Raw genomic sequence first — 20,579 nt, 5'->3', positions numbered from 1 at the left:
TTCTCCTGAGATTTTCATAACCTATTCTACTCGTGAAAATAATGGAAATAGGGTACTTACGTATTAACGCCGCCGCTACAGCTTTATTTAAAAACTAAGTAGTCAATCGGATTTCAGTGGAAAATGGGCCGATACAGAGTTTAACATAGATTCAAAACAGTATTTTTATTTATACAAATTTGGTAATTTTAGTTAATAAGAAAGTTAAAACGATATTTTTTTTTTGTTTTGGTCGTCCCTTGCCGTAATGGTTGGTCATATCAAAAACTTGTTTCAGACAAAAGTTTTGGGTAATGTTTAGAGGATTAACGACCACTTTAAATAGATTCAATAACGTGCCTATTAACGGAGGAATGATTCTTTTTTGTTTTCGAAATGCCATTTTTTCAAACCTCGGGGCTAATAGTTGGTAATATCAAAAAACTTTACTTAAGTTTTAGGTCCTTATCCAAAGAATAATAGAAATTTTAAAGGAATTCAATATATTACTTAATAAGAAAGTTACAGCGATATTTTGTTTTTACGAAAAAAGCCCTCCCCCTTCAACATCTACACCCCTATGGTCCGATTTTGGCCGTTAACGAACTCGACCGAGATATTGGGTGGTTATATTTTATGTATCAATTTTAAACTAATTGGCGCAAAATTACAGCAGTTACCGTGTGCATAAGAAAGTGAAATATACAATAATTAGCTTCCTTATGATATTTACCTTCTTTTTCCTGTTTAGCCTCCGGTAACTACCGTTTAGATAATTCTTCAGAGGATGAATGAGGATGATATGTATGAGTGTAAATGAAGTGTTAGTCTCGTACATTCTCAGTTCGACCATTCCTGAGATGTGTGGTTAATTGAAACCCAACCACCAAAGAACACCGGTATTCACGATGTAGTATTCAAATCCATGTAAAAATATCTGGCTTTACTAGGACTTGAACTATGATATTTACCTAAAACTGAATTTTAGGCTAGCTTTAAAAAAAATAACTATTTTTTAAAATTTCTATTTTTTTTTTTTAATTATTAGAATTATTAAACTATGATTGTGTTAATTAGGGCTACGCGTACGTAAATGCGTACTCAACAGTATATATACATATATTTATGTATGGTTTCCTCATTCTAAAAATAATGATGTACAAAATCACTTATTTGCATTTATAATAAGGAAATTCGGTAATAAATTTTATTTTTTAAATAAAAAGTTTGTGAAAGTTGACACATTTTTAGTGAATTTAATAAATTGAGCTATACAAAAAAATTAAATTGCAATAAACTACTACTAGTAAAACTGTAACAAACTACCTGTAATAACTATAATACTAGTAAAACGGAGAACGAAATTGCATAAAGTAAAAATTAACGAAATTGTTCGATCGTAATTTATTACGGAAGGTTTAGCAAAGGCCAAAAACAATTTTGCTGAATTACCAATATTGTTAGCAGTAATTCCAGGGTCATGGATATCAATGACTGATAATAATCAAGGTAATATTACTACTATATCGCTATGTTTTTTTTAAAATATTTATTTAATAGTATACTTAGATATGCACTATCATGCTTTCTTTTTTTTCTCTTTTAACCTTCGGAACCACAGTAAGGTATTACTTCAGAGAATGATATGTAAGAATTTAAATGAAGTGTGTGTAGTCTTGTACAATCTCAGGTCGACCATTCATGAAATGTGTGAGTAATTGATTCCTAATTACCAAATAACGACCCATCGGGTTGGTCTAGTGGTGAACGCGTCTTCGTAAATCAGCTGATTTCTAAGTCGAGAGTTCCAACGTTCAAATCCTAGTAAAGTCAGTTATTTTTATACAGATTTGAATACTAGATCGTGGATACCGGTGTTCTTTGGTAATTGGGTTTCGATTAACCACACATCTCAGAAATGGTCGACCTGATACTGTGCAAGACTGCAGTTCACTTACACTCATACATATCATCCTTTGAAATAATAGCTGACGGTGATTCCTGAAGGCTAAACAGGAAAAAAACCGCCATCACAGAACACCGGTATGCACGATCTGGTGTCCAAATCCATATAAAAGTAACAGTCTTTACTAGGATTTGAACCTTAGAACGAAATCAGCTGATTTGCAATGAAGAGTTAACCACCAGATCAGCCCGATGGGCTGAACAGAAAAATAGAGATGATCTGGGAAAGAAATATTACATCTAAAGATGAAGTAAAACAAGAATGAAGTATCTTACACGTAGCCGCTGAGAGGCAGATTGAAAACTGTGGGCAATTTCAGTAGCAGTTCGCGTCAGGAATAATAGGAAGAGCAAATAATTAAGTGTTTTAAAAAGGACGCAACCCCTTTGATGACGACAATTTATTACAAAAATATTAACGTTTATAAAATACTTTACAATAGATGTTCGAAATGATTTCTTATGATTCCAATTCAGGTTCGTACACGCTTCTTAACGTTTGTAGCCATTTTTCGTAATATTTGAAATCTCACTTTCAATGTTAGCCTTCAATTCGTCAAGTATATGAGGATTGTATTTAAAAACTACACATTTTAAACAGCCCCAATTAAAAACATTTACTGGTGTAAGATCTGGGGATCTTGGAGGGCGTAACCTGTTTGATATCAAACGATAGCCAAAGAATTCCCGTAACATATCCAGCGTTTCATTAGCGGTATGACTCGTTACGTTATCCTGCTGGAACCGATATTCTCGTTCGTGTAAATCTACCACGGCGATAAGATTATTGCGGTTGGCATTTCTCCCGCCACCATCCCATTCGGTCGCCCTAAAACATAAGACCGAATGTCTGTACCACAAACGGCTACTGAGCCTCGAAACAGTTTAGCGATTACTGTTCTAAATAGCTCCTAGAGCTTACCTAACATGGCGATATAGTGTTCGATTAAGCTGCGATAAACCACACAGTTTACAGATTTTTCAAAAAATGAAGGCCCCATTATACGAAACCGGGAGATCGCACACCAAACACTAATTTTACGTGCGTGTAATGGTCGTTCGTGAAAAGCGTGAGGATTTTCAGCGCTCCATATTCGGCAGTTTTGGCTGTTAATGTAGTCCCGTCCCTCGACGCTGAAATAAACACGATCCAAAATTTCAATACCGTTGTCAACAAGAGAACGAAACCGACGAAATACTGTAAACGTTTTCAGCGATGTACTTCTTTCAGTTCTTGAACGATACCGATGCGATAAGCATGCAGTTGTAATTTTTTAGCAGCCCTAAAAGCTGTAGATAGTGATTTTCTACCTTCCTATCGTAATTTATTTTGAATAATAACGGACAGTAATTGTTACCGTGTAAAAAAGTTAAATATTACAAACGATCAACTAGCCTGTGTTTTGTATTAAAAAATTTACGAAAATTAAAAACATTAAGTTTTATTTCATACCGGATAAATGTTTCTAAAATAAAAATAAATCTATTATTATATTTTTAATTAAATTACCTTTTTTCCCCCTTGCCGGTGAGGATGGACCAGCATTGTGCATTGCGCATCCTCAGTGGTTGCCACCCCTTTAACCTTCTGAAACTCCGCAGGATCCGGCTATGACGTGCCGTACGGAGGTCGCTCACCCGGTAGGCCGGGACTCGGTCTTATATGTTGCCATTGCCTCTAATTGATCCCTCCCCAACGGAGGGATCCAGCCGGGACTCGGTCTTTTATTTTCTCACGAACTCAGGGGGTCCCCGGTCAGTCATCAAGAGCGGCCCACCTCAGCGAACCGTCCTCTCATGAGCAGGGCTGCCCCTGTCAGGCCCTACCTCCAGACTACACCCCCTCCCATTCCCTGGCGTCGCATTCTTTGGTCTTTATAATCCTCTTGACCACGGTAACATGAACTCGATCGTATTCTCCGGGGTCAATCTCTGAGAGCTTGCTTTATTTCATCTCATCTACAGCACAACTATGTAGAATATTCAACCGTATCGATGCCATTACAATAGCGAACCGGTGGAGTTAGGCTCCAAACTCTCCGCGATCAGTTAACAGCTGCGAGAGATGGAAGCTTACCTCCCCCTGACGCCTGTTAACCCACATACCGACCTGGTGGATCAGTCTTTTAGTCCAGCTACCTGTTCTTGACGTGTCCGACTGTGTTTGCCACTCTTCCAGCATCTGTCTGCGGGCTTCACTTCTTGATACACCGTCATGTACTCTTCTTATGAGGACACGGAGGCCCATAGGAAGCACCTTTGCTATCACCTCAACAGCGTTTTAGACACTGTTTTGTAGGCGGATACAACACGTATGTTCACTCGCCGCTGCAGTGCTGCTACTAGCCCAAGATTCCTCTTTCTTTCAAATTAAATTGCCTAGCGATATACAAACCTACTGAAATATTTTTTAATCTATAACGTAAACTTCATACTTTTACTATACCGGTAAAGATAAAGGATGTCGAAGAATATATTTAAAGATGATCGAAATATTAGTTCCTTTTTTTTATCTTTTAGATCTTTTTAATAGACTATATTGTTCCAATTGATTGTAAGTTTCTTAAAATTGTTAATAATAATTGGAAAAATTACAATCACAATCGTAGCGCCTATATTTTTAATAATAATATCAATACTTGTGTCATTTATTATTATTCAAAATTTGTGCAGTGGCTTATTAATCTAAGCCAGATTAGATAAAAAGTTCATTCAAAATTTTGTTTAATATCCGGTTACAACACATATGATGCCGATATTAATAGCGCTTCTGGCATCATTGTTAAGAGGGAGGGATTTTAGTCGCTGAAAGCCTGACTATCCCGACCGGGATAGTTCATTGAAAGCCCGTACCGTTTGTACGGGCATACGGTGGCTGGTAGAGCTTTTACCTCCTTCTACGGAAAAAAAATCTGTAAATTAAATCCCATGAAGTTATTAAATACGAAGACGTCAAATCCGATAACGTAAAAATCCGTAGAGTTTTTTGAGGTTATTGCATTTTTCCGGTAACTTCCAAAAAAAAAAATAAATAATAAATTACAAACGATAAAAATTCATGAAAATCAGGAAATTAAAAGAATATCAAAATTTAAATAACTCAGAGAAGTTTTTTTTTGTCTTCAGTCATTTGACTGGTTTGATGCAGCTCTCCAAGATTCCCTATCTAGTACTAGTCGTTTCATTTCGGTATACCCCCTGCATCCTACATCCCTAACAATTTGTTTTACATACTCCAAATGTTGTCTGCCTGCACAAGACATTTTTTCCATCGACCTGTCCCGGCAATTTTAAAGCGACTTATCCAGGATGCCTTAATATGTAGCCTATAACTCTGTCTCTTCTTTTAACTATATTTTTCTAAATGCTTCTTTCTTCATCGATTTACCGCAACATCTCTTCATTTATCACTTTATCCACCCATCTGATTTTTAATGTTCTCCTGTAACACCGCATTACCTTATTACGGCTTCTTTCTTATGTTCTTCAATTATTACTGTCGCTGTTTGGTTCCTGTACATGTTAGCAATTGTTCTTCTAACTCTGTATTTGAACCCTAATTTTTTTAAAATCCTAAACATTTTATTCCAGTCTACGTTATCGAATGCCTTTTCTAGGTCTATAAACGCCAAGTATGTCGGTTTGTTTTTCTTTAATCTTCCCTCTACTATTAATCTGAGGCCTAAAATTGCTTCCCTTGTCCCTATACTTTTGCTGAAACCAAATTGGTCTTCTCCTAACACTTCTTCCACTCTCCTCTCAATTCTTCTGTATAGAATTCTAGTTAAGATTTTTGATGCACGGCTAGTTAAGCTAATTGTTCTGTATTTTTCACAATTATCTGTTCCTGCTTTCTTTGGTATCATGACTATAATAATCCTTTTGAAGTCTGACGGAACTCTCAGAGAAGTAGTAACACCAAACGGTACAGAGAAGGAAATTTATAAATTTAATCATCAAACGCGATATTGTCGACTTATTAGGAACTGAAGAATTGGGAAATTTTATCCAAAACTTGTCTTTCACTCGTTCTTAAGATTTATACACGCGATAATTCTCAATAATAAGCACACGTTCATCCTTGGAAGACGACGTAGTTAACACAATAGACGAATTTTATACTGATACAGGACTAATTTATAAGAACATTTCAACTGTTACAAGCTGCTAATCTTTATTACAGTGTTGCCAACTGACATGTAGGGAGAAATAAAATTATATGCGTGACTTCTACTTTCTTAATGTTAGGATTACGACCTTTTTGAAATACCCGTAAATAGGTTATTCGGCGATGGAAATTTCCTCTTCTACTGTAAGATCCCACACAAGACATCGTACTTCAGGCCTAATAGTTTTGATAAGAACTAGTAGTACAAACTAGTAGTAGTTTTGATAAAAAGTAGTAAACCCATAATTGAATCACTACCGCAACGATATGATTAAAGATCAACTTAAAATAAGGTCCCGTGTGTTTTGGTAAATAAAATTAAATATTCCAGTAAGTTCTGTCTATTTTTTTTTTTTTAATACATTAAGTAAAATAGAAATGCAATTAGTTAATAAAATAAATTTTGCTTTAAAATAATTCCAGTTAAATATATAACATTGCTTAATTCTTCTTTAAGTTTTAACTTTTCGAAAAATTGATGAAAAAAGAAAAGAGCCAATCTCAGTTCGAATTTAAACAAATCAGACAATTGTAGTTGTTTCTGATGCATGTCTTACACACAAATAACTTAATTTAAAATATTTATAATTTTATTTAATATAGTTTTTCGTTTATTTAATTCAAAATAAACTTTTAATTTAAAATCGCGCGCGCCTACCGTATTTAATTCGCGCGGGTGTGTCGTTACTAGCGCCGACAATCTAAACTAACTAAGCTAAAGTAATTCCTCAACTTACATATAAGTTCGAGACTCGGCCAGACCGAGTTATTTGTTACATTTTAAATATTATATTCTTTTATTCAATTCTACCGTTCTTCTGTGACGTCACAACATAGAAAACGATTACAACAACATTTTTTGGGATGGAAGTGCGATTTTCCTAAACGTTTTTTTTTTTGCAGATGTTATTTTTTAATCGTTAATAATTGTGCTTAAGAAGAAAATGACCTTAATTAGGCGAAATCTGGAGATACTGAGGGTGAATTTGCTCTACAGCCTCACCCCTTTTACGTTTTAAGTTGAAAATTTAATGGCATCAATGCCCCATTAATATCGATCGGCCCAATAGGTGATTTAGAGGCCGATACCGAACACACACACGTACATACGAACATTAACATCCGGAAAATTTCCATCCGGTCTTTTGGATTTCTTAGCTGATGGCAGGTCAGATTATATCTGCGGGCTAGAATGGTAAAATTTTTATGTGTTTCCTATGCTGCTATATGGAATGGAGGCATAGACATCGAAAAAACGACACATTAAAAAGCTAACGGCCTTTGAAATGTGGTGCTATAGACGCATGCTAAGGATATCTTGGAAGGATAAGGCGTCAAACATCAAATTACTACAGAGTATGAATAAACAACTCGAGATTACGTTTACGTCAGGGAAATTACAGTATCTAGATCGCATAACGAAGGGAGAGAACTTCGAATTGCTCCAGCTAATCATGCAGGAGAAGATAGTGGGCTGGCGTAACGTTGGGAGGCGCAGAATTTCACGGTTGCGTAATCTGAGGTAATGGTTCAGCGCAACGTCCGATGAACTGCTCCGACCTGCCTACTCAAAGGTCAAAGTAGCGATGATGATTGCAAGCCTTCTGAAAGGATATGTCATTTGAAGATGAAGAAGAAGAAGGTGTCAAAACGTCAAGATCCGGTGAAAACTGCATATGCCCAAATTGGAGCGATTACAATACTTTTCCTTTTAGAGCTATCTAAACGGAAAAGTAAAATTTTAATTTTACTATATTTGAACTCATCTTTTCAACCACCAAAATGGTTTTTTTTATGATTTATTCTTTGGATATCATTTTATCAGAAAATTCCAGAAGCGACTAGAATTTTAAAAAAATATATTGAAAAGAAAATGTTAATAATAATTTTTATTTTATTTTTTAATTTTACTTTTACCTAGTGAATGAATTCTAATAGTTTAATTAATTGGTTTACAATTTTCTTCTTTTTTTTTTATTCTCTTTTATGCATTATAAGGCTTATTGAACTTAATAGCTAGCTGTCTCCGTTAACGCGTGTTAACTATATTTATTTGTTGAATGTAAAGACATCGTCAATGCCCTTTGACTTATGTTGATAAGAATTGAATACGTTACTACTTGCTTACGGTTTGTTTGTTAATCCTTTTAGATTTTGTTTGTTCGCAAAGTATACGACAAAATGAAAAACTATTTATATATATATATATATATATATATAGTTATATATATAGTTACAAAATGTATATATATATATACAAAAGAATTGTATTTAACCACTCTCGTACGCACGAATCACATATATAGCATACATAATAGTACAGAACACGCGCATCAGTAATCATTTCTTATTGGTCTTTTCTAGTATTATTATTACTATTGTTATTTTGTGTTAACTTTTAAGAAAGTTTCCAGTAATTAACTAGTTATAATTTAGCTTGCATACGGAATAGAGTATTACTATTTTATTAATAATAATTTATTACTTATTTTTAAATATTTAAATTAATTTGTGTTGGCTGAATAATTTAACTGTTACGTATTTTATTTAAATTATAATATTTATTACATTATTATTCATGAAACGGTTTAATAAAAATTATTTTACCCAGAATTGTTTGACGCATACACGAATGAAAGTGATTTTACGTAAATTTAATCTTCTATTTGCATTACTTTTAATCGAATAAAAATTAAAATATTTGGTCGTATATTGGTCGTTTTGTTAATTCTTTTATGTATTGTTTATTACAGTTTAAAATTATTTTACGTTACCGTTTTTATAACATTAATAATTTTGTATTTGTGTTATTATTATTTTATAATTTTACACTATGGGGAAATATAATACAACAAAATATTTACAAAAATGTATTCTGTTATTTGGATCAAAGGTAAGTTATAGTTTTATTAATTTATTTATTGTAATTTTAATTGTTTTATTCTAATTTTAAGAAAACCCGATAAAGGCTGTTGACAGAATTTTACCTCAAATACACCTCACGATTTTTAAATATTAATGAATTAATTATGCAGTATTTGAGAACAATTTTGAAAAAGATTAAATTTTCACTAAAATAAAGATTCCGATTTGATGTCCCTCCTTGAACAAGCGACGTATTTATCATAAGAATTATATTGTATTTATAATATTTTCTTCTTCTTGAATTGTTCATCTTAAAACCACAATAAATACCTTAATCACTTTTTCTATTTTGATTTCCTTTCTTCCCAATATTTCTTCATTTTTTCTTCTTCGCTTTTCTCTTTTTCGGTTTTTCCTGGAAAATCCTTGTTTTCTAAAATAATATTTCTAAATTTATTTTTTTCCGTGATATTTAGTTCTCTCATATCCATTAAATTTTTTTTTATAAAATTATTATAGTCAGTACTTTTTCTTTCATTCTGAAAAGATGTCAATAAAAACAAGTCTTTTTTTCCTTGTAATATTTTTAAATTTGTCATTAAATCTATATAATTTTTTTCTAACCCTCCGTTAATTCTCTTTAGTTTTAACTTGCCATAATATTTTTCTTAATATTTTCCTCTATTTCTTCTGTAGCTCTTCGATTTCGCCCATCTTATTCATACATAAATATACCGAAGCATGTAAATATTCAGATCTAATAACTGTATTATAATGCCTAATTTTTATTTTTTTGAAAATTGATTTTTACTTCTTTGTACGAAATAAAGAAAGTTTTGTAATCGAGAAAAATTTCGGTTTTCAAATTTCAACGAAAATATTCATTTTGATCATTCCTGAATTCATTTCGACTAATTTCGGCATGACGTCTGTACGTATGTAAGTACATATGTATCTTGCATAACAAAACGATTTGCCGTAGAACGTTGAAATTTTGGTTTTAGAATTGTTGTAATATCTAGTTGTGCGCCTTTCCTTTTGATTGTAATCGACTTGACAAAAAACGTCCAAAAAAGCCCAAAATCCAAAAGATTTGGATTTTGGTTTTTTTCTTAACTGCAGTAATAAGCCCTCTTTGAGAGGTTTTCAACGATATATCATAAGTGGTACTGGTACTTATTTTCATTTCCAGAGTTATAGTAACCAAATAAAATTTAAATTAATAAAATATTTAGATCTTACAAGGGGATGGCACGTCGGTTAGAATCCGACTTCTTTTTTTAATTTAAATATATTGATTTATTAATAATTTATTATTAACCTCTGATTGTAAAAAAAATACAATTAATAATAATTCAATAACAATAATAAAAATATATGAAAAAATCAGAAGTTATTAGTGAAATAAAATTTTATGTGCTTTTCATTTTAAAAAAGATGGTTATATGTAATTTAATAGGCGTACAAGGAAGTCATGTAGTGTCTACATCAGATTTTTTTTGTAAAAATTCTCATGTTGTTTACATTGGTACAGTTGGATTTTTAATCTTAAAAAATTAAAGTTTAAAAAAATGTTTAATTTAAGTACGGATTTCATTAAGGACCCTTGTTTTTTTGGGGGTTAAATTTTTATTTTTCGAAGTTATAGTTTAGTTCAATTAGCCTTTCCCAATTCGATGAAAATGTTATTTGACAAGGTAAAAAAATTATAGTTTACTAAAAAAATATATATATATATTTTATATATTTTTTTCCGATTAGGTCAAGGCTGAGATATATGTAATCATATTTCAACTCTTTTGGTTGATGAGTTTTTTAGTAGGAGGCAAAACCTGTTCAGAAATAATGTTGAATATCCCCCTTCCCACCCACCATCAACTTAAAAATTAGGAATTTTAATTAACTTAGTAAGTATTTTTATCATACAAAAGTTCAGTTTTCTATGAGCACTATACAAAAAGTAAAAAATTTAAAATAGCGAAAATTACCTCTTCCCTTTTATAATGTTGTACAAAATATAATGGCATTAATGCCCCCCCCCCACAAGATATAGAAATTTTATGAGCCGTTTTCAAAGATTTTTATTTGAACCATTCTGGAGATATTAATTAAAATATAAATCAACTCACGTACATCTTCCAGTAATGTCTGTAACTTTTACTTTCCCGTCTAGATTGTGCTATAGTAGAGCTATATCTGTAGAAGGGAAAATGTTGTAATAAGCCCAATTTGGGCATATGCGGTTTTCAGCAGATAGCATCAACCGTACACCAATTGCCGTACGTATAAGCGAAATTTGTTCTATGTAAATTGTGAAATTACATTACTTTAGTTAGTGCTGACCGTCGCCGCTTGTACCAACACACCTTCGCGATTTAAATACGATATGCGCGCGCGCTTTAGGTAGAATCATTTAATAAAATAAACGAAAAAATATACTTAAAATAATAAATATTTTTAATTAAGTTGTGTGTGTAAGTCGTGCTTCAAAGCAGCTCACAGTTGTAGGACTTTCCCAGAACGCGGCTTTAGCATCGTGACGGGAAAGTCCTGAACTTTTTTAAGTCATATTTCTAAGAGTTATATTTATATAACTTTTTTAAGAGGTTAAGATCTTCCTAATAAATCAATCATGAATCTTCAATTATTACAAATATTGTAATGGGTACCATGATTCGACTTCCGGACCCCAAAACCATTACAAAATCTATTTATATATATATTTCAACTTTCCTTTGGATACGATAACTGCCGTAATGTTGCGTCAATTCCTTTCAAATTGATAAATAAAATACAACGACCTAAAATTTCGGTCGAGTTCGTTAATGGCCAAAATCGGACGATGGAGATGGAAATGGGAGATCTTTTTCGAAAAAACTAAAAATCGCTATAACTTTCTTATTACGTAATGTATTGAATTCGTTTAAAGTTCCTACTATTCTTTGGATAAGGGCCTAAAACTTATATAAGTAAAGCTTTTTGATATCACCAATCATTGGCCCACGGGGTGGAAAAAAAGGGATTTCAAAGACAAAAAGTCACACCTTCCTTAATATGCTTAGTATCGAATTGATTTAAAGTAGTCGTTAGACCTCTAAAAATTACCTAAAACTTTTGCCTGAAACAATTTTTGATATGGTCAACCCTTACGGCAAGGGATGACCAAAATGTTGCTGGAATTGTATGAAGATGGGGCTTGTCGTATGATTAACATGTGAAACTTTTTTTCACATGTAGTATTTAGTAGATTACAACAACCGTTGTCGTATATAGTAAATTTGAAGTTTTTCTTAACTTTAAGGTGAAAATCTTTATTATCCCCTATTTAGTAACTGTGAAATCTTACTTTCCAGTCTGCCTAAAGGGAATTGGTTTCTTTTTTATATATTTATTTATATAAACTCTTAACATTTGTATTTTTTCTACGTGCTGTTCAAAATAATTTAATTTTTTTTTTAACTTTTTCGGGTATATTAAACTGAGGCAATAATATTTATCTACAAGCATATCCTACTTATTTCTAGCAAATTAAGTTTAAATAAACGTTGCTATGTAAGTTAATCTTTAATGTGATTGACATAATTGTGTTATATGATTTTGTCGGCTATATGGCTTGTTATGCAGTATACTGTTATATACAGTATAACAGTATACTGTATATAACAGTTATACAGTATATACTTATACAGCATAACTATATAGCCTATAATGAAAGAAAATATCCTAATTAGGTCAAATTTTTAAATGTCATGGTTCTTTTAGATCGTAACCTGTTTCTTAACAGGGTCTAATAAAAAAAAAAAATATATATATAAAGTAAAAAATAGCATTGTTTCACAAGGACGTATGATCGTACGTATCTATGTACATCTGCATATTTTTTGCTTTATATCTCCAGACTAGATAAACCGATTTGGATGAAATTTTACAGGATTATTTCTGTGTATAAGATATTTATTCCTTTTAAATCTGGTCATAAGAGGTCAAGGACAAAGGAGTTTATAAGTTCCACAATAGGTAAATTGTTTCACGTAATTTAATATCTCTTAGGGTAAGATACTAAGACACTTACGGTTAAGAGGCATATAGGTATACTTATACTTAGGGTAAGAGGGTAAGATACTACTCATTAATGGTGTTTTAATCACATAAAAACGGGTGGAACAAAAACCCCTTTTTTATTTTTTTTGTGCTCAAATTATAATATTCTTTTACTAATTAGATGATTCTATTATATTAATATATATATAACTTTGGTTGTGTATTTGGGTAATTTTATTCATGGATGGGGGATAATAATTTTATAAGTTATCGTTTTGTTTAATATCTTAAGACTTCTTTCTCTTTCCTGTTTAGCCTCCGGTAATTACCTTTCAGATAATATTTCAGAGGATGATATGTACGAGTGTAAATGAAGTGTTGTCTTGTACAGTCTCAGTTCGACCGTTCCTGAGATGTGTGGTTAATTGAAACCGTAACCACCAAAGAACACCGGTATTCACGATCTAATATTCAAATCCGTGTAAAAATAACTGACTTTACTAGGACTTGAACGATGGAACTCTCGACTTCCAAATCAGCTGATTTGGGAAGATGTGTTCACCGCTAAACCAACCCGGTGGGTTAATATCTTCAGACTGGATCAACCGATTTTTATGAAATTTTCTCAGAAAACTTATTAATAAGAATCATTGATGGCATTTAATTTTGGTTAAAATCTGACAAGATTGTGGAGATATATTTATCATTGGTCCCGTACCTCAAAATTTGACTCAAACATTAGATTCTTTTTACATAACTATTACTAAATAGTAGTATATCGAGGGGGTAGCCCTCGGTAGCAAGGAGTTGCCACAGTTTCTCGGCATATGCGACTATTTACCGGCTTTTTTTATTCGATTTAGAAAATGAGAGAAGCGTTCATGAAATGACTGTCATATATTTTCTATATTATTGTATATATTTATTATATTTTCATTATTGTTATTTTTTTCTTTTATTATATATATATATATATCACGAAATTCTCCCGCGACTTTCATAACCTATTCTATTCATGAAATTAATGGAAAAGGTTTTTGACCTGAAAAATTGTGTAAAATAGATCTTAGAATCGTATGTACAATAATTTTTCAAAAATCCGGCGTGAAAACCAATAAATTAAGGTAAAAAACTGTTTTTTTTTTATGTTTGACGTACAATAAGTTTGTAAAATGATTAATAAACACAAAACGATTTTTAAAAAAACTTGTAGAGAATTCAATTCTGAACAAAATGGTATAAGATAAGTTCATTAAAACAAAGAAAGTTAGAAAAATTAGAATTTTATTTAGACAGTTCATTAATACATTTTCCAGAAAAGTACTTATTTAATGTAAAAAAAAAACAAATTTCAAACCTTTTCTATTATTTTCACGAGTAGAATGTGTTAAGAAAGTTCCAGGAAAACTTGGTGATACACTCTGTATATTTTCTTTATTGTTGTTTGAGCTTTATTTTTTCTAAATGCATCGATTTTTTTTCCTTTATTTACTACAGCAATCGTTTACCAAGTTTCTTCCACGTGCAATATTATTCCCTAAAAAATAAGACAGTCCCTTCTTTTTTTAAGGAAAGGGGAAGAACACCATTTTCAAGCTTTATTTTTGTTTTATCTTAAAATCTATTAGTCTTCTTTTTTTTTATAAAATAAAATAAAATATACTACCATATTTATTTATTATCTAATAAAATTTAAGAATGAATCTTAGTGTTACAAATTTATTTTGTAATTTACGATTTTTTTTCAAACCTGATATGAAACCTATTGAAATGACTTTATACTAGTGTCACTGTTCTGTTATTTAGCAGGTCCTTACACAACATTGCGTCTCCATACTGTTCTATTTTCAGCTAATATTTTTGTATGAACAAAACTTGGTTCTACCGTAATATCATCGAGTAGTTTCCGTCTTCCTCTGCCTCTCTTAACATTCATTGTACCCTCTAAGACAACCTTTAACAAAAAGTCCTTGTATCCAATTTATTTTTAAATAGTATACAGTAGGGATATAACCTTTCCCACTCTCTCTTAACATTATTACTAATTTTGTCAGTCCACTTTAATTTTTTCCATACTCCTCCAGATCCACATTTTGAACTTTTCTAATATTTTCTCATCTTCCTTGCATAAAGATAAACAACAATCTTCTCTTCTTATTTAAAGCTTCTTTTGCCTTGCTTGTAGTTTTTATTTCCTTTGTGCATCTCATATCATCACAGATAATGCTACCAAGATATTTAAAAGACTGCACCTGTTCAATTTTTTCTCCTTCTAGGTTAACTAACATTTTTTCTTACCCTTTCCAACCATCATAGATTTAGTTTTCCCTCTTAAGATGAGATGAGATCTCTCTCGAGATGAGAGAAGACGTGGAAGTCGCACGGAGCCAAATCCAGCGAGTATGGCGTATGCGTAATACGCTCAAACTTCAGCTTGCGAAGAGCTATCAGAGAGTTTGCGCGGTACTCATCGTGCACAGATTTTACGGTAATCCAATCGCTCGATCATATGTCCTATTCGTTCTTTAAATATGCCTAACTGAATAGCAATGCGTTGCTGGGTGATTTGTCCGTCACTTTGAAGCAAATCGTCTATCTCCTTTCGATGTTTCTCGTCAGTTACAGAAACTGGTCGTCCGCTGCGAGGTACGTCCTCAATTGTCGCTTGACCAGCTTCACATTTGCGAAATTTCAACGCCCACCTATTCATAGTACTCCTGTCAACAGTTTCATTATTGTAAACCGCTTTTAAACGATGAAAAATATTCGTGGGATTCACATTTTCTGCTGTTAAAAATTCGATCATCGCGCGCTGTTTTAATCGTATTGACGTATTTGCCGTATTTGACTCCATTTTAACTGCTACAGAAACAAATGCGGATTTCAACGCATTATTGTGATTTGTAGAGGGGGATTTTAGCTATCATGTGCTGCCACGCCCAACTTGATAGTACCTTTGCTCCGTGTAGCACGCTAGTGTGCAAAATTTATCAGCCGAGCCTCGTAATATGAATTCTGACAAATATGACAGCATTACTTGGACCATGATTTAATGAAAATTTATAAATTTCAACTTTTTCGGATATATATATATATATATATTAAATAAATAGATATTTTATTATTTTAGAAGAAATAGCTAGGTTTAAGAATTTCTGTAGAAAAAACGAAATTCTTTTCCAGTATTGAGAGTACACTTAAGATTTTTGTTCACAAATATCGGTCACATAGAAAAGGTTAAAAAATTTAAAGAGACAGTCCAAGAAAATGGATTAGAGAAATCCATCGTAGACGATAGGATTCATAGAATGCATACAATGTATGGTCTGACTAAGAATATCTGTAACAAAACATGCAAAATAATTATAATTCATTATAACACTGTAATTAAAACAGAATGTTTATATGCTTGTGAATGCCTGCACTGTTGCTTAATTATAAATTAGAATTGTTAGAAAGAAGAATTATCAGGAAAATATTGGATCCACTAAAAATCAATAAAGGCGAAAGTAAGAAGTAATGATGAAATATACAAAAACATAAAAAAAACTTATAGAAACAATGAGTAAAAAAAGATTAATTTTCATTAGACACTTATATAGAATGAATGATCACCAGGTTAACAAAACAGAGTTTCAAGTACCTTTGAGAAAAGAGGTTAACAAGGTGGATCAAAGAAATAAAAAAAAAAAAAAAATCGACTTATTTGATGAAGTGGTAAATTCATATTCGTAAATCAGCTGATTACTTTTATTCGGATTTGAATACTAGATCGTGGATACTGGTGTTCTTTGGTGGTTGGGTTTCAGTTAACCACGCATCTCAGGAAAGGTCAGCCTTTCTTTTTCTTTCTTTTTCCTGTTTAGCCTCCAGTAACTACCGTTTAGATAATTCTTCAGAGGATGAATGAGGATGATATGTATGAGTGTAAATGAAGTGTAGTCTTGTACATTCTCAGTTCGACCATTCCTGAGATGTGTGGTTAATTGAAACCCAACCACCAAAGAACACCGGTATCCATGATCTAGTATTCAAATCCGTGTAAAAATATCTGGCTTTACTAGGACTTGAACGCTGTAACTCTCGACTTCCAAATCAGCTGATTTGGGAAGACGCGTTAACCACTAGACCAACCCGAAGGGTTAAGGAAAGGTCAGCCTGAGTTTCTTCAAGACTACATATTTACCAGTACTTTAGACTGATAAGTTGCCAATGACTTTAATGGCTGATGCGTTTATAAATAGAAGTATTTTTTTTTTTAATCTGGAAAGAAATGACAGGAGTGAATGAAATAAGAGATAAAAATGTTTCGTAGGAAAGAGTGAAAAATAGAAATGTACCAAGGTAGAAAGTTAAAGAGAAACTGGAACAAAGTGGTTCGAGGAAAGAAAGAAATGCATAGCGAAAAGAAAAAAAGAGTACTAGAAGATAAGGAAACAACAAAAGAGAAGGAAATTAAATTGTTACGTATCCCTTAGATGGCCATAATGAAAGAAGAGAAATTCAATTAAGTACATGAAAATATATTAGGCTACATAGATCATGTTAGGAGAGGATAGATATGCTACTTAACAGATAAAAAAGGAACTGACCTGCATTTGCCTGAGTGGATCATGGGGAACTGTGTAAATCTCGCAGCATCACAAAATATATAATAAATTATAAAATTAAAAAAAACCCCTTTCAGTACATTGCAAGGCAGAGATAGATTTCACCGGTGCTAAGAAGGGGATAAAAAAGATATCCACCTTAAAGTTAAGAAAGATTTCAAATTTACTAAATACAAAATGGTTGTGTGTGGAAAAAAAGTTTTGCATGTTTAGCATACGACAAGCCCTATCTTCTTACAATTCCAGCAACATTTTGGTCATCCCTTACCATAAAGGTTGGTCGTATCAAAAATCGTTTCTAATAAAAGTTTTAAGTAATGTTTAGAGGACTAACGACCACTTTAAATCAATTCGATACTGTGCCTATTAAGGGAGGAATGATTTTTTTTTTGTCTTCAAATCCTATTTTTTCCACCCCCTAGGCCAATGATTAGTGATATCAAAAAGCTTTACTTATATAAGTTTTAGGCCCTTATCCAAATAAAAGTAGGAACTTTAAACTAGTTCAATATTTTACGTAATAAGAGAGTTATAGCGATTTTTTGTTTTTTCAAAAAAGACCCCCATTTCCACCCGCATGGTCTGATTTTGCCCATTAATAAACTCGACCGAGATTTTGGGTCATTATATTTTATGTATCTATTTGAAAGTGATTGGTATCACAAATTAATTTTAATCGAATTGATTTGTATCAATTTGAAAGTTATTGTATCCACAAGAAATAGAAATAAATATATATATATATATAATTATATATATATATATATATATATATATATATATATATATATATATATAATATTTTCACAATAATAGACCTAATAATTAAAAAAAATAAAACAACTACCTGTGATAATCTTACATTAATTATTGTAGAACATTAGGTGTAATTAAACAGTTAACAATTATTAAAAGTTATCAGAGATGTTCAAACTGTTCACCATTAGAAATTACATAAGTCTCCAGTCTTTTTCTGAGAGATTGTCTTAACCATTCAAAAATTCCAGGAGTATTCCTCCTAATTTCTTGAAATTCATTTTGGATCCTTTGTTGGAGATCCTCAATATTGAGTTGAATAAACAATAATATATTTCAAATGGCCCCACAGGTAGAAGTGGGTTTAAGTCAGGTGATTGGGCAGGCCAGGGCACTGGCCTCCACAGTCTAACCATTTTTCATGGAAAGTTTCATGCAGGAAATCTGATACCAACTGATTGAAATGTACTGGAGGTCCATCGTGGTGAAACTAGATATTTCCTCTTAATTGTAGAGGTCTTTAAAAAAATGTGAAGGATTTTCGGTTGAATGAGCAAGATAATTTTCTTTATTTAAACGATTTGGTAGAATGACAAGACCCAAAAGATAGTCATTAAAAATAGATGCCCATATGTTCAGCAAAAATCTTTGTTGTCTACTTTGGAAGGTACCATGAGGATTCTTGTCGCTCCAGATACACTGGTTGTGATAGTTTTGAACACCATTCCTGTTGAAGGAAGCCTCAATTTTACAATGTTAACATTATCAACAGCAAAATTTGCTGTGTAAAATTATTCAAAAGTGAAAAACTAATATCAATTGTTTTACTATTATTTAATATTAAATTTTATTGAGAGAAAATTATTACTTAATTTGATACTAATTTACAATACTAGAATTAACAATAAAAAAAAGCAATTAATATTTAATCGAACTGAATTTAAAGTGGAGGACATGAAAACAGACACAAAATTATAACATAAATTTTCTGCCATAACTCAGCTATTTGTTAACCGGTTTTAAAGAATAAAATGTCATTTGGTTCAAAATAACAGGTTTAATATTTTATCAAATTAACATACCTTTTGATAAAACTAATATTTATGGCGATATAATGGATTGAAAAATAAACATGTTGCCATTCTGTAATTTGCGAAGGTATTTAATTCTTGATTTTTTCTAATTTTAAAATTGTATTACCAAGGCGCTTACTAAATAATATTAATGTGATTCATTTATCCGAACTTGAGACATATATTTTTATATAAAAAAAACAAGTGTTCATCAGGGGGGAGAACAAAGGAGAAATCGCCATTTTTCCTAAGGATATTTTTTGTTTAGTATTACAAGTAGAATCCAAAAGAGTATAGCCAGCCCACCATTTTAGAAACACTCTATATATATAAACTTTTGAACTGATGGTGGTTTTGGGGTGTGGGGGATGTAAAATGAGAAGATATGTCAAAATTTTCCAGGAGTCGAATCGTGGTACCCACTACAATAAGTGTGATTAAAATGCATATTAATTATACGCTTATTATTTAAAAATATAAGCACATAAAATAATGTTAAGGTAAATTCATTAAAATACTAATTATAAAAAATAAATACAACAAAAATTATTTTGAGCTTATATTAATGTACATGCTCAGTGCAAAAAATTCAAGGCTTTTTAAACTTTTAACTAATATTACAAATTCATTTACAGAGTAATATTATTTCTATAAAAGAAACTTTTTTAATTATATTTTAAACAAATTGGTGAGGAGATTTTTCAAATAGTTTAGTAATCTATTAAAAATGGCTAACTTAATTACTTCTATATCTTGATAGCATGACTTTAAACTATTTCATTATAAACAAATTTGAACAGTTTATTTGTATACTAGAGTATTGGAGTATAAATACTATTTGTGTACATGTGTATTAGATATATTGGTCCCTCCCTAGCATTACAAACCTTGCAAATCTTGCATTCACAATAGCATAATGAATAGTTTTCAATAGGCATAAGTAATAATATAATAACAATGAGTAATTATAATGAAAATAATAAAACCTTTTTAATGTGGTGCTAAGTTACAATTTTAACTTTTGTGCATATAATTTCCAATTTTGTCTCCATTGAAAATTATATCTAAATACTTTATACTGCAGCATATTTTAATGTAAATATATTCATCAGATATGTTTTC

At 31.6% G+C, this 20,579-nt stretch overlaps 1 protein-coding gene across 2 annotated transcripts in view; it reads left to right on the top strand.

Annotated features, from left to right (window-relative positions):
• The first annotated feature begins 8,421 nt into the window (after positions 1-8,421).
• The window catches only part of Bcat (Branched chain amino acid transaminase), a 61,074-nt gene continuing 48,916 nt past the window's right edge, over positions 8,422-20,579 (top strand). The window contains exon 1 of one of the 2 annotated variants that reach the window (XM_075378998.1): positions 8,422-9,005. In XM_075378998.1, the coding sequence (XP_075235113.1) occupies positions 8,946-9,005 (60 nt within the window). In that variant the 5' untranslated portion in view covers positions 8,422-8,945. The remainder of the gene's footprint in view (positions 9,006-20,579) is intronic. The other variant, XM_075378997.1, reaches the window with a different exon arrangement.

Source organism: Lycorma delicatula, chromosome 11 (assembly GCF_047948215.1).
Source record: "Lycorma delicatula isolate Av1 chromosome 11, ASM4794821v1, whole genome shotgun sequence".
In the NCBI taxonomy this organism is placed as follows: domain Eukaryota; kingdom Metazoa; phylum Arthropoda; class Insecta; order Hemiptera; family Fulgoridae; genus Lycorma; species Lycorma delicatula.
This window is presented reverse-complemented; position numbering and strand designations above follow the sequence as displayed.